General features: G+C 46.8%; 1 protein-coding gene across 1 annotated transcript; it reads left to right on the top strand.

The window, feature by feature from the left end:
• The first annotated feature begins 2,339 nt into the window (after nucleotides 1-2,339).
• RAB33A (RAB33A, member RAS oncogene family) lies at nucleotides 2,340-13,977 on the top strand. The gene is made up of 2 exons (XM_036443544.2): nucleotides 2,340-3,169; nucleotides 13,394-13,977. Exons 1-2 carry the CDS (start codon nucleotides 2,912-2,914, stop codon nucleotides 13,847-13,849), a joined length of 714 nt encoding a protein of 237 aa, XP_036299437.1. The 5' UTR covers nucleotides 2,340-2,911; the 3' UTR covers nucleotides 13,850-13,977.
• Nucleotides 13,978-14,410: the final 433 nt, after the last annotated feature.

Raw genomic sequence — 14,410 nt, 5'->3', positions numbered from 1 at the left:
ACAACACACATGCCCCTGACTGTAATCAAACCCGGGACCCCTCAGGCAGGCTGACACTCTATCCACTTAGCCAAACCGGTTTAGGCTTCCCTTACTCATTCAGAATAATATTCAGGAGGGGAGGAGAGTGAGGAGGGTGGGAAATCAACCAAAGAATATATATACATATATGCATAGCCTTTGGACACAGACAATAATAGTGGGGTGAAGGCCTGGGGCGAGGGGCGGGGTCAGAGTAGGAGGCAAAAGTGGGGAAAATGAGGGATAATAGAGTCAACAACAAAAATAGAAACAAACAAAATATAGAATAATGGGTGTTCAGAAGTACAAGAATAGGTGACTTTTTAGATTTTTAAATTGATTTTTAGAGAGAGGGGCAGGAGAGGAGAGACAGAGACAGAGACAGAGAGGGAAAAGAAACATTTATATAAGAGCAAAACATCCATCAACATCCATGGGCTGCCCCCCCCCCTCCACCCACACCCCACGGGAGAAGGAGACAGGCTCCTTCATTCAAACCAGCAACCCCTGGGTGCACAGGTCGACACCCAAGCAACCCAGCCTCACGGGCCAGGGCTACTGTTCTGTAGATAATGATCACCAGATTTAGCTTCAGATACAGAGAAGAATGCTGCTGGAAACTATTACCTAGACATCAGAAAAAAAAAAAGATAGCTATTCACACTATAAAATGGGAACTGATAGCCAAAACAGGTTTGGCTCAGTGGATAGAATGTCAGCCTGCGGACTGAAGAGTCCCAGGTTCGATTCCAGTCAAGGGCAGTACCCCCAGTGGGGGGTGTGCAAGAGGCAGCTGATTGATGTTTTTCTCTCATCGATGTTTCTAGCTCTCTATCTCTCTCCCTTCCTCTCTGTAAAAAATCAATAAAATATATTTTTAAAAAATCAAAAAAATAAAATAAAATGGGAACTGATATTCATAATGATGACCTTGGTTTAGCCAACAAAGATTAAGTTCTTCCTGAGATGGTTTTAATATTGAATAGCATAATCTATGCTTTTAGAAATGGGTGACCCACATATATGTGTAAAGAGTTAGCTACAACTATATCTGCTAACTCAGCTAAAAAGCTTGTTAACTAGAAGACCCTATCTTCCTAGCCATTTTAAGTAACCTGGACTTGGCTGAGCAGTTGCATTACAGACCTATCACTGATGCACTGAATTGTTTTTTCTTTCTTTTTTAAAAATTGTTTTTCTCATATTGAGATGGATTTAGTCACGTTTGTGTCTTTTGCAGCACAGCCTTACATACAAATAAGATGGCAGCTCATGTGTGCTGCTGGAATCCCTGACCTTGATGGCATTAGCAAATAGCTCATGTGGGTGCTATTGGCATATGTCAATCTTACTCCTATGAAATATGTGGGAGGATGGATAAAATCTTAAAAGCAAACGTAAAAGGGGTGCAATTTATTGTATGTAAATTATACCCTAGCAAAGTTAATTTCAAACAAATTCTGAACCTGGAGTCACTGATGTATGATGATGTATGATGATGTATGATGATGCTTAGTAAGCTTTGGGAAGCTGCCCCCTGATACCGTAAGAAAGTTCTGTTCATTTATCATCTTGCAAGCATAATCTAGGCTTCTGGCAAATTAGAACCGACCACTTTCTTCTACATTCAGTTGTAGAGGGGTGAACCCTCCTGGGGGTTTTCAATTCCTTCTGACACTCCACCATTCTAGAAGGACTTATGATCCTATGGAGAGCCCAGGAATGCAAGACACTATGAGCTTTATGCCTGGTCCCAAGATCCCTCCACCTGGGCCTGAAATGGTTAGTCCCCGGAACAAAGTCCCCTTGTGCTGGAGCTGCCACCACTAGCTTCCCCCCTCCCCAACTCCCGGTTTGGCCCTCTCCCACGGCGGGCCTTCCCCATTGGCCAGACAAACACAACCGACTGCGGCAGCCAATGGGAGCCGCTCTCCTGAACATTCAGAGGATGGGTGCTTGTGGTGTGATGAGGGGGAGGTTGGCGCCTGGCACGCGCCCCTCTACATCTGGCAGGTCTGTGACAGAAACAGTAACACCCCCTATACACGCATACCAGTGTCCCCCGGCTCCCTCCTCAGCTGCTCGGGTCTCCGCTACCCAAGGCTTGTCTTGGCAGCACCCTCCCAGGCTCCTCCTCGGGGCTCGGCAGTGCACCTGCTTCCTCAATAAGAGAGCATCTCTTTATCCCAAGGCTTGGGAAGGGGCTACGGAGGCAAGCGTGGCTTAGCTGGCCGTTGCTCCCGAGGTGAAAGAGGAGTCTCCGCCCCGCTCAGTAATGTTGCTCCAAGGCCAAAGTGCTCCAGAGATGCCTTAGAGGGCAGCTTTGTCCTCCCCAGCTGTGCTCCCTGCCCGCTGACCCCCACGTGCTTCAAGAAATTGGGGGGTGGAAAAGCCTGAGATCTATAAGATAAATGGGAGCGAGAAGGGAAGACCATCCGGGAGGGGTGTGCGCCCCTCTCCCCACCCCCTTGCCTCGTAGGCTTCCTCCCTGCGGTGTGTCCTTGGGGATGGGCAAGGGAGGATCCTAGCCTAAGGCGCGGCTGAGGCACCGACTGAAGCAGAAAGCTTCAGGCTTGCAGTCTCTCTTTCATGTCTCCCTTCCCTGCCCGGCTTTTGTGTTGGTGCTTCGGAAATGTGAGGAGGGCGAGCTGGAGGAGGAGGAGGGGGACCTAGGTTGAGGGCACCCCCTGCACGCGCGCGTGCGCGCACGGTGCCGGCGCACGCACACACACGCGGACACACACTCACGGACACGCGCGCGGGCACACACACACACACACACACACACACACACAAAGCTCGCTCGCCTCGAGCGCACTAACGTGGCCGTTTTCTTTGTGTGGAGCCCTCGAGGGGGGTTGGGGCCCCAGTTTGGTCCCGTCCTGGGGAGATGGCGCAGCCCATCCTGGGCCACGGGAGCCTGCAACCTGCCTCCACTGCTGGGCTGGCATCCCTGGAGCTCGACTCGTCCCTGGACCAGTACGTGCAGATCCGCATCTTCAAAATCATCGTGATAGGGGACTCCAACGTGGGTAAGACCTGCTTGACCTTCCGCTTCTGCGGAGGGACCTTCCCGGACAAGACCGAAGCCACCATCGGCGTGGACTTCAGGGAGAAGACGGTGGAAATCGAGGGCGAGAAGATCAAGGTGATCTAGCCGGTCGGGTCCAGGATGGGTGGGCTCTGGGAGGGGTCCTCGCCCGGGACTTGGATCTGGTGGTTGTGAAGTCTCAGATGCATGGCTGTGTCGCTGTTTGCTGAGCCCAAGACCCTGGGCACCTCCTCATCCCCCCTTTCCTCTCTCAGCTGCCCGGTTGGGTTCCAACCTCACCCGTTTGGGGCGGAGGCAGGCTGGAGTGGGTGCATTCATGTCCTCTGCCCCTACCTGACAGCTCCTGCCAGGAAAAGCATGTGTGATCCCATCCTTGACCCTGCGCCAGGAGCAGCGGCACCTGTGGGCAGAGGGAGGCAGGAGGGAATCGGTCCTGGTGTGGGATGGATCCCAAAGCACTTTACATATCTTGAGGTCTCTTCTACCTCTTGGGTGCCAATAGGCTGCAAAACCCCACTTTGGTTAAGGCATTGGAGGGGAGGAAAGGATGGAAATCCATAGAAAATGACCATTGATGGTTAGCGTTGGGGCTGAAACGGAATAGGGGTGTAGTGGGGTGGTTTTGGCACAAAGTCATGAACGCTTTGAAAGACATTGAGACAGGGTCACTCACCAGCCCTTCCTAAGAGACAAAACGACTTCTTTTGGAACAGTCCTCAAATGCTATCTTCTGTATTTGTCGCTATTCGCCATTGCTCATTGTGTTGGTATTGTCTTCAGCAGGCCTTTGTAAGAATGCAGAGCAACTTATCTGAGGGTCAGCGGAAGTGTCTTGGTCCTCCCTTCTCGGTAGTTTATGAAGTAGGCTAAGTACGGATATTCATGTCTGACCATTTGTACTCACGTTTGGTTCAGAAAAAGGTGGAAACTCAATAGAACAAGAATAGTTCAATGTGCAGAGGCTAGTGGGAGGGAGGACATGACAAGGGCAGCTTCATGTGTCAGGGGAGTAGAAAGGGGGCAGGTCCATGGGTAGGAAAGTCACCTCCAAAGACATTGTTCACTAAAGACCAACTCCACTAGACATAGCTGACCTTTTCTTGAGCTTCCGGTCAGACCCTGTCAGGTAAAGGTACAAAACTCCCTCCTGCAGAGTGATATGGAGAGAAGGGCTTAGCAACTGGGGAAAATGATAAAAACAAAAACAAAAACAAAAAAACATTGTAAACTCTGCAAGACTCTTGACTTCTTGGTTTTAATAATGAACATGTTTTAAAATGGCTTCAGAAACCAGGCCAAGATGCTACGTGTGTCAGGAAGATGGACAGCCCAGTATTGATAAGGGAGCGCTCTCAAGAACAACTGAGTCCCAGGGTCAGGAATAGAGGACAATGTTTTGAAATAGTGATCGTTTCCAGCCCTTGCATTTTTGGAGGAAGTACTACATTTATTTTTTAAAGTCGAAGTAGGTATCAGTCTTTCTCCTTTCCCAGGGCTTTATGTTGATGGTTTAGGACTTTCTCTAAGGTGTCTAACTTCTTTCATGTAACGTTGTAAGATTCTGTAATTTCTAAAGCATGCCTTAACAATCCAAAGTGGAAATATACTTATGTATGTGCTCTTGGACCCTTAAGACCCTTACAATGTAATGCTACTTCCTGTTTAAAATCAAGGGTCACATTGAGCCAAACAACTCTCTGGATTTAAGAGAGGGGAAAGAAGCCCACCTGAAATTTACATAGAGGAAAAAAAGGAAGTGTTTGGGAGCGTGGGGGAGAAGAGAGGAGGAAACTAGAAAGTGTAAAATGGGAGGTTGAAAATGAGTGGAAGAGGGTCGCCACCCAATGCCCTTGGGGAAATTTTTTAAAAGTTTCCTTCCCTTACAACAGCCCAATACTTTGCCAAACTGGATTTTACAGTCTCTGCCAAAGATTCTGGACTTTTTCCCAAGGGGCAGAGCCTGTGACAGTGTGACTCACTAGAAAAGTGCTCATTAGTGCTCAATACAGGCTTTTTAGGGGAAGATGATATTTCAAGAGGGTGAAACCTTGTGACACTTCTGAAGGAGCTCTCTGAGGGCGGATTCTGAGGGATCTCAAGGTGGGGCGTGGGAGTGGGGAGATGCTGACCTTGCCTCATCTAAAGCCTCAGGGCCAAAGCCAGCAGGTGAAGACCAGCTTGTCCGTGGGAAGGTGGCCGAGCATGGCAGCGAGCACATGATCTCGAAGGAGATTTGGCCCCACACTCCAGCTGGCCTGGAGTTTCTCAAGGAACAAGTAACAAAACCACACTAGGAGGTGGCTGCCAAAGGCTTCTCCCTTTGGGGGAGAGGGAAGAGTCCTGTGTGCCAGGCTGAAGTGGCCCTAGACCACAGCTTGCAATAGAAGGCTGTCAGGCTATAAAACGCCAGCTCTCAAAGGAGACTGGGAAAGAGAGCTCAGTGACCTCTTCTTAGTCCAAGAGTAGGGTGTGGTCTCTCCTGGGCTGCTTCCCTGTGCCCTAGGGTAGAACATACTGTCAACCCCTGTATGGGGATGACTGACTCAGCACGTTTGGGAGGACTCTCTTAATTACCAGGGCCATCCCTTAGGCTTTGAAACCCAATTTGGTGTCTCCAGTCAATGTGTCTTTACACCCTCCCAATCACAACATTTATAATCCAATGTTTCCTAGTTAACATGAGCATCAAGAAAAGCCTCCAGTAAGTAAATAATAATAATAATAATAATAATAATAATAATAATAAACTCCTGCTTTGTGAATAAACGAAGAGCTCAGACTGGATACTTACTCTACATACACTACCATATTTGACCTTCACAGCAGACCTATGAAATTAAGACTTATTATCATTCCTGTATATAGATAAGGAGATCAAAGTTAGAGAGATTAAATAACTTGCCCAAAGGCATATGGATCTGAGCTTCAGTCTTTGACCCTTGAATCTAACTAAGCACTAATGCGACCTACATTCAGAGCCCAGGCTCTCTACCAGCACACTCTACCCTCAGGGGCAATATCTGGCCTGGGGGAGTGTGCACAGGGGGAAGTGGCTTCCCTCGAAGCAGCCTGGTAGTCTTTTGTAGGCCAGGAGTCCAGAGTGATAGTCCCAGGACCCAGGATCCTTCAAGTTGTCTCCTTTAACTGCACCCCAGACACTGAGCTGAGTTTTTTGTTTTTAAGGCAGGGAGGAGATATCTGATTCTCCTATAGGTTTTAAAAAATATATATATTTTATTGATGTTTTACAGAGAGGAAAAGAGAGGGATAGAGTTAGAAACATCGATGAGAGAGAGACATCGATCAGCTGCCTCTTGCACACCCCCTACAGGGGATGTGCCCGCAACCAAGGTACATGCCCTTGACCGGAATCCAACCTGGGACCTTTCAGTCCGCAGACCGACGCTCTATCCACTGAGCCAAACTGGTTTCGGCTAGGTTTTACTTTTTGTACCTTGTCTGTCTCACCTTAGCCGTGAGAATCAGGGAATGTTCAGAGATGGAAGAGACCTTAAGGAATCTTTAACCCAACATCCTTATTTTCCAGATAGGAAACTGAGGATCAGAGAGGGAAAGTGACATGCCTAAGATCACACAGGGCCAGGCCTACAACTCAGGTCTCCTAATTTCCCTTCTGGTGATTTTTTCAATATAAATGCCTGCTTTAGGCTTGTGCCGCTGTCCAGGCAGCCTATGCAGCCACCTGTGACAGGGATACAGAGACACATCATATGGGAAAGCTGACAGTCCTTCCTGACATCAACCTTGGTGGAGGCATGTCCCAACCTCCAAAGAAAGAGTGGAGCTTCCCATAATGACCATTATGGATCTGTCTCCTTTAGCTAAATCTTACTGAGCCTGTCTCAGATTAGAAGCGCTGGAAAAATGCCAAATAGGAGTGAGTGAGGGGTGGGATGAAGGAGGTATTAGAGAGGAGACTCAGAACTAATTTTGGAGCCATTCTTTGTAAATTCTCATGGGAGCACTCCCTCCTCCTTAGTTTGGTTCCTTACACCTAGCGCCCCCTCAGCCCTAGCCCTGCAGACCAGGCAGACTGCAGGTTAGGTATGGCTGTGGGCAGGCGCCAACCAGGACTGTGGATATCTCTTTCTCTGCTGATCACTTAGAAAAATCACCTTCCTGTGTTACATTATCAAGTGGATGAAGGCTGAGCTAAGTGTTCCCTCTGAAGCTGCCTGCAGTCAGAATGACATCATGCCTTCCTTGGGGCTTCTGAGCTTCTGTCTTCTGCCAGTGAGCTTAATGGTTAATTACCCATCAGTGTGTGTTTCTCTGTCTGCCTTGTTTCCTTGCTCTCTGTGCATTAGTTCCTCTTTGTCTCTGTCCTTCTTTGCCAATTGCTGGGGCAGACTTGTGTGTGTATCTTAGATGTAGATGGGACAGTCCAGCTAATTAAAAAAATATTTGTTTTAAACTATTCCCGTCAGCCACTCCGGCACTCTCCGAGGGTTACAGATTCATTTTTCTCCACTTTTCCACATCTACACTCCCTTGCTGGCCTCCAACAAAAGGACATTCATGCCTCATCTATACAAAGATGCCAGATATGTTCCCTAGGGAAAAGAAATATTTGTGTCAGCTATGAGCATGCGCAGGGAGTGGAGGACTTGCTGAAGCTTGCTCAGTAAAATGAGGAAAAAGGCTAGATTTATCGTTGGTAGCTCCCCGGGATGTACCTCTCGACCCTTCTCCAACATCCCTGTTATATTGGGCCTACCCCCAACTACCCATGGCAGGTTCTGGCATTCCTCTTTCCTCCCCTCCCCCCTCCCCACCTGCCTGTGCCCTGGCTCTATCTCATTGTCAAGAAGCCAAGCTTTTTGGGCTTTTCAGGATGAGAACCAACGGGTCCAAGGAGCAGCTACTAGGGAAGGACTGATGGGCCTTCTGAGTCAATAGAAACAACTAACATATGCAGAGCACTTTATGTTTTGCCAAAGGTCTTTTTCGTGTGGTATTTCATTTGCCTACTCGTTTATTTAGCTACTAAGTGAAGGAGCTAGGAGCCAGGTCTCTCAGTTCCAAAACTACTGCTGTCAATTGCTTGTCGGGCCAGACTCGATGCTGGAGGTTTGGGGCCAGGGTGGAAGGGAGAGTGTGTATTTGGCACTGTGCCACGTGCTTACAAGTAATGCTAATCCTCACAGCATCACTACAAGATTCCTGTGGTTATCTTCAGTTTCCAGGGGAGGACACTGAAGATAGACTAAGTTACTTGCCTAAGGACACCTAACTAGTAGTATGTGATTGGGCTGAGATTTGCATCCAAGTTTGTTTGACTCCATTACTCCCCACTGATCCTTGGAGAGAAAATCCGGAGGAGCATGTATGTGGCCAAGGGGCATGTATGTGGCTAAGGGGCAGTTGTCCCCTCAGGGTCACCATGTGGATACAGTGCCTACAGGAAATGAAGGATGGATGAGAGGATTACCAGCTGCAAAAGAGGAAGGAGGTGCCAGGGGCTTATACCAGTAAGGATGTTGAGAAGAATAGGAACATCAAACTTCCAAACAAAAATGAGGTCATTTGTGTGTCCAGTGAGCCTGACTACTGTGCTCTTCCTTTGTGATGGCTTTTCTGATTTTTCTGCTGTGAGCAGCCTGCTTCTTGGCTCACTTCCCACCACAAACAGGGCTTCATAGAGTTTAGAGTGGGGTTTATATAGAATGAGAGCAGTGCCTCCAGTTCAAATTCCGAGTCTCCAAATAAAAACTTCAAGGCTCCCTGTAACATTGAAAAGGCAGAGTTGGTCTCCAGCAGAGAGGGCCCTCCCTGTAGTTCTGGCAGCTTGGGTGGTGTACACAATTTTGAAGAAGAAAAAAAAATCACACACTCCCACCCCTGTTCTTGCTAGTGTCAGGTATTTTTAGAGTCCTGAGCTCATGGTGGTAAAGCATCTGCCACATGCCTGAAGGCTGGTAGGGATTCAGCCTTACTCAGAGGCAAGAGTTAGAGATCAGGATGTTCTTGTGCTATACCCGAACTCTTCCCACTGACCTCCATTCCTTTCCTGGCCTGCTCTCGCTTTCTTCCTGCTCAGAGGACCACAGCAGTGGAAGAAATGAAAAATCTTTTCTGGTTCTGCATGCCAAAGCAAATCAGTCTTCAAGGACTTATGTTTTTTGCATAATCAGGGTTGAATGTTGTTTCTGAATTCGCCTTGGCAGATACCTAGGATGCCAGACTGCTTGTACTTTTGGTAGCTCAGGCCAAAACTGCTTGTTGATAATGCTGACAGTTTCGACAACAACCATATTGATAAGTGATTGGATGCAGAAAAAAACAGCTTACCGTTTAGCCAGAGAGATGCCAAGAGCAATGATGAAACATCTAGAGAACAAATAAATATATTCTGAATGGCGTGGTATGGACTCAAAGTGCACTAGAAATGCCTAGGAAAGAGAATTGAAGAGGTGGAGAAGATTTTAGGAAGAAGGTGGAGATATGAACTGAGCCTTTGAAGAATGAGCAAGGTCTAGGTAGAGTAATGAGGGGGCAACTGATTCTGTAGGGAAGCGTGAACTAGCAGGACCAAAGGTACAGAAGGAATGAACCAGGGGTAGCTGAGTAGTTTGAAAAGAGGTTGAGTGAGATAAAATTATGGCAGACAAAACTTTCTATTTGATGCCACATGCAGAAGAAGCCTAACATAATTTCTTAATGAGATGGATGACATGCTGAAAAAGCAGAGATTCAAGAAGGCTTGTTTGAAAGTAGTATGAGGAAGCATGGGAGTAGAGACATCTAGAATCCAAAAGATTTAACTGTAGTCCAAAAGTGAGGAGAGAAGGGTCTGTCCTAGGGAAATGAAAATCAAAATACAAGAGTGAGTGAATCTGCCCTGGTTGGTGTGCCTCAGTGGTTATAAAGTCAACCTGCACAACACAGAATCGAGGGTTGGATTCCAGGTCAAGGGCACATACCTGGGTTGCATGTTCACTCCTCATCCCCTGTTGGGGCAATTGCGGCAGGCAACCGATTGATGTGTCCCTCCTCTCACATCAATGTTTCTCTCTCTCTCTCTCTCAATCTCTCTCTCTCTCTCTCTCTCTCTCTCTCTCTCTCTCTCTCTCTCTCTCTCTCTCTCCTCCCACTCTGTGCAAAGCAATGGGGAAAATATCCTCAGGTGAGGATAGCAACAACAAAATAGAATGGGTGAATCTGAAGGTCATGTCAAAGGCATGTAATGGCCATGCCCATAGAGGGAATGAAGGGGAGCCTAGACAATGAAAATTGATGTTCAGAATGATGACTCTGGGGCCCTGTTAAGATCTTCATTCAGCAAGGAGATTCAATTATATTTACTAGATTATACTGACTGACCAATAACTCCAAATAAAGGCTATACTTTGTTTTAAGAACCATAATAGTCAATTAGAGACCATAATCAAATTTTCTTTGATAACTGAGAATAGTATAGGGCCTTGGGACCATCATCCTGTGTATGAATCTCTTGTCCAAGACTTTGGATGTATAAAGAGAAATAGATTGGGCAGAATGTGCGTCGACTCCAGAGTATCCCTTGGGAGTTGTGTCCTGGTATATTTTAAATCAGCATTTTTGCTTCATAATTTGGCCTTTATCCCAAAAGGTGAGATACGGAAGAAAAATCCAGTGAGCTAAATTACCATTTACATAACAAAGAAGTGGACTTAAATTGAGCTAAAAGTTGAAATTTAAACACTAACTTTGTTTTCTTTAAAAAGCCATCAAAACCTCCCCCAACAAAACCCAAGACAAAGTGATGAATACAGTAAAAAATTTGGAAAGTACAGCAACAAAAAAGAACTAAATAAATATTATCTATAGTCTCACTGCCCTTAAATGATCATTAATGTTCTGGTATATACACTTCCAGTCTTTCCTATGCATATGACTATGCTTAATTGTTTTAATTGGGACCATAGCATATGAAAAGTTTCATGTCCTGCTTTCACTTATATTTTGTGCACACTTCCTCCATCATTTATTCTTTGAAAACATTTTTAATGGCTGCATAATAACCCACAGTATACTTATATACACAAACTTTAGCTATTCCTTTCTTACTGAGCATTTAGACTGTTTCCTATTTTGTTTTGTTTTTAGTATCTTTATTGATTTCAGAGAGGAAGAGAGAGAGAGAGAGATAGAAACATCAATGATGAGAGAGAATCATTTATCGGCTGCCTCTTACATGCCCCACACTGGGAATTGAGCCCACAACCTGGGCATGTGCCCGGACCAAGAATCGAACTGTGACTTCTTGGTTCATAGGTCGATGCTCAACCAGTGAGCCATGATAGCTGGGCCTATTTTATTTATTTATTATTCTTTTTTAATCCTTACCCGAGGATATTTTTTCCATTGATTTTTAGACAGAGTGGAAGGTAGGGAGGAGAGTGGTGAGAGAGACACATCGATTGGTTGCCTCCTATGTGTGCCCTGACCAGGGCCTGGGATCGAACCCACAACACTTAGGCCTGCAGGCTCATGCTATAACCACTAAACAACCTGCCAGGGCTATTTCCTGTTTTTTAAAAAGTATAAATAACATGGTGATTAAGACTTTTGTACAAAATTTTGACCACATATCTATTATTTCTTTCGTATAGATGATTGGAAGTGAGATTATAAGCTCAAAGAGTTTTTAACATTTTTAAGGTTCTTGATAATTTTGACAAATTGCCCACAGAAGAGTTGGTTAATGTACATCCCAGTTTTTCAACTAAAAATCTGAAGGATTTTCAACTAAAAATCTTAAGAAAAACTTTATAAATCCTGAAAGGAACTTCTCTCTATTCATATATATATATATATATATATATATATATATATATATATATATATATATATATATATATATATATATACTAGAAGCCTGGTGCACGAAATTCATGCATGGCGGGGAGGGAGGGTGTCCCTCAGCCCCGCCTGCACCCTCTCCAATCTGGGACCCCTCAAGGGATGTCCGACTGCCTGTTTAGGCCCAATCCTGATGGGCAGTCGTGCATCCGTTTTACAATCTAGGACTGCTGGCTCCCAACAGCTCACCTGCCTGCCAACCTGATCACCACCTAACCACTTCCCTGCCAGCCTGATCCATGCCTAAGTGCTCCTAACTGTCCTCCCCTGCAGGCCTGGTCACCCCCAACTCTCTTCCCTGCTGGCCTCATCACCCCTAACTGCCCTCCCCTGCAGGCCTGGTTGCCCCCAAATGCTCTCCCCTGCAGACCTGTTCCCCCCTCAACTGCCCTCCCCTGCTGGCCTGGTCACCCATAACTGCCCTCCCTTGTTGGCCTGATCACCCCTAATTGCCCTTCCCTGCAGGCCTGCCCCCCCCAACTGCCTTCCCCTGCAGGCCTGGTCCCTCCCAACTGCCCTTTTCTGCCTGCCCGGTTACCCCTAACTGCCCTCCCTGCTGGCCTGATTAGTCACAACTGCCCTCTCCTACTGGCCATCTTGTAGTGCCATCTTGTGTCCACATGGGGGCAGCCATCTTTGACCACATGGGGGCAGTCATCTTGTGTGTTGGAGTGATGGTCAATTTGCATATTACACTTTTATTAGATAGGACTAGAGGCCCAGTGCATGAAATTCATGCACATGTAGGGTTCCTAGACCTGGCCAGCAATTAGGGCCCATCTGTGGGGCAATCGGGGGGGGGGGGCACTGGCCCTGCCCCCTCCCACTGCTGCTGGTCACCTCCCTCTGTGGGGAGACTGGCAAGGCAATTGGGGGGGCCCCACCTTGGCTGGCCTGGGGTCTGCGGGCTGGGGGCAGCTCTTGCTTTGAGTGTCTGTCCCCTGATGATTAGTGTGCATCATTGGGAGTGATTGTTCCTCCAGTTGTTCTGCTGTTTGGTCGATTTGCATATTCAGCTTTTATTATATAGGATAAAAAGGCTAATATGCAAAGTGTCCCCTTGGGAGTTCGACTGGGAGACTGGGAATTTGATCACTCACTTTGATGTGTGCTGACCACTAGGGGGTGTCACTGAACAAGGTGGGTAACCAGCAGTGGCAGTGGGGTGGGGCACTGAGGGAGCAAGGAAAGGAGGAAGTAGAGAGGCAGGGAGGTGGAAAGGAGGGGAAACTGATCAGCCCTGATCGCAGGCCAGGCCTAGGGACCCTACCTGTGCATGAATTTCATGCACTGGGCCTCTAGTACTTTCATAAGTCCATCCTGCCAATCTGTCAAAGAACTACTTTCAGTGTTAGGGCTTGTCACCTCAGCTCTATAATGTCACAGAACCATGTTTTCTCCTGTCTATTCATGTTTCCTTTCCTGACTCCAAACATGGGTTTTTATACCTTTCAGGTTCAAGTGTGGGACACAGCAGGTCAGGAACGCTTCCGCAAAAGCATGGTCGAGCATTACTACCGCAATGTGCATGCAGTGGTGTTTGTCTATGACGTCACCAAGATGACATCCTTCACCAACCTCAAAATGTGGATCCAAGAATGCAATGGGCATGCTGTGCCCCCACTAGTACCGAAAGTGCTTGTGGGCAACAAGTGTGACTTGAGGGAACAGATCCAGGTGCCCTCCAATTTAGCCCTGAAATTTGCCGATGCCCACAACATGCTCTTGTTTGAGACATCGGCCAAGGACCCCAAAGAGAGCCAGAACGTGGAGTCAATTTTCATGTGCCTGGCTTGCCGATTGAAGGCACAGAAATCACTGCTCTATCGTGATGCTGAGAGGCAGCAGGGGAAGGTGCAGAAACTGGAGTTCCCACATGAGGCTAACAGCAAAACTTCCTGTCCCTGTTGAAACCAAATAATGTAAATACAAGATCAGTCATCACTAGTTTTTTCTTTCCCTTTTTTCCGTGTCTGCATAACGCTGACACCTGCTTGTTCCCATAGAAATTGATATTAAAATAAAATTTGTATAGATTATCACATGTCTTCATGTCTTGCTTTCCTCTGAGAAGACATTTCTGATTGTGATGAGTAGAAGAGGCAGCTTGTCCCACTGGAATAGTATGTCTGTGCCAAGGCATACTCCCTAGCAGCCTTCTATGCTGCCTGAAGATCTCATCGTCTGAGTCACTTCTTCAGAACTAATTCATTGTCTCACTGAGTGTCATCAGTGGACAGAAACACCCAGAAGGAGTGGTATACAACCCAGATATGGTTTCTTGAGTGCCAGTGCAGGCAGCAGGATATATAAGACTTGAAAAATGTTTACTCATCAGTATTTCCTAGGTTCCCTAGAGGAGGCTGCTCTCTCCTTATTTCCCAAAGTTTAAAAATAAAAAGTATAGGTTGCCCAATAAGCCCAGCTGCTTCCAAAGTAATTAGGGTCTTCTTCCCACGTTCTACTAAGCAG

The sequence above is a fragment of the Pipistrellus kuhlii genome, unplaced genomic scaffold (assembly GCF_014108245.1).
Source record: "Pipistrellus kuhlii isolate mPipKuh1 unplaced genomic scaffold, mPipKuh1.p scaffold_m20_p_19, whole genome shotgun sequence".
Lineage (NCBI taxonomy): Eukaryota > Metazoa > Chordata > Mammalia > Chiroptera > Vespertilionidae > Pipistrellus > Pipistrellus kuhlii.
This window is presented reverse-complemented; position numbering and strand designations above follow the sequence as displayed.

Excerpts from the sequence above, each read along its gene's own strand:
- RAB33A (XM_036443544.2), top strand. The coding sequence starts at position 2,912 with ATGGCGCAGCCCATCCTGGGCCACGGGAGCCTGCAACCTGCCTCCACT. Across the intron at positions 3,170-13,393 it reads TCGAGGGCGAGAAGATCAAG|GTTCAAGTGTGGGACACAGC; the intron begins GTGATCTAGCCG and ends TATACCTTTCAG.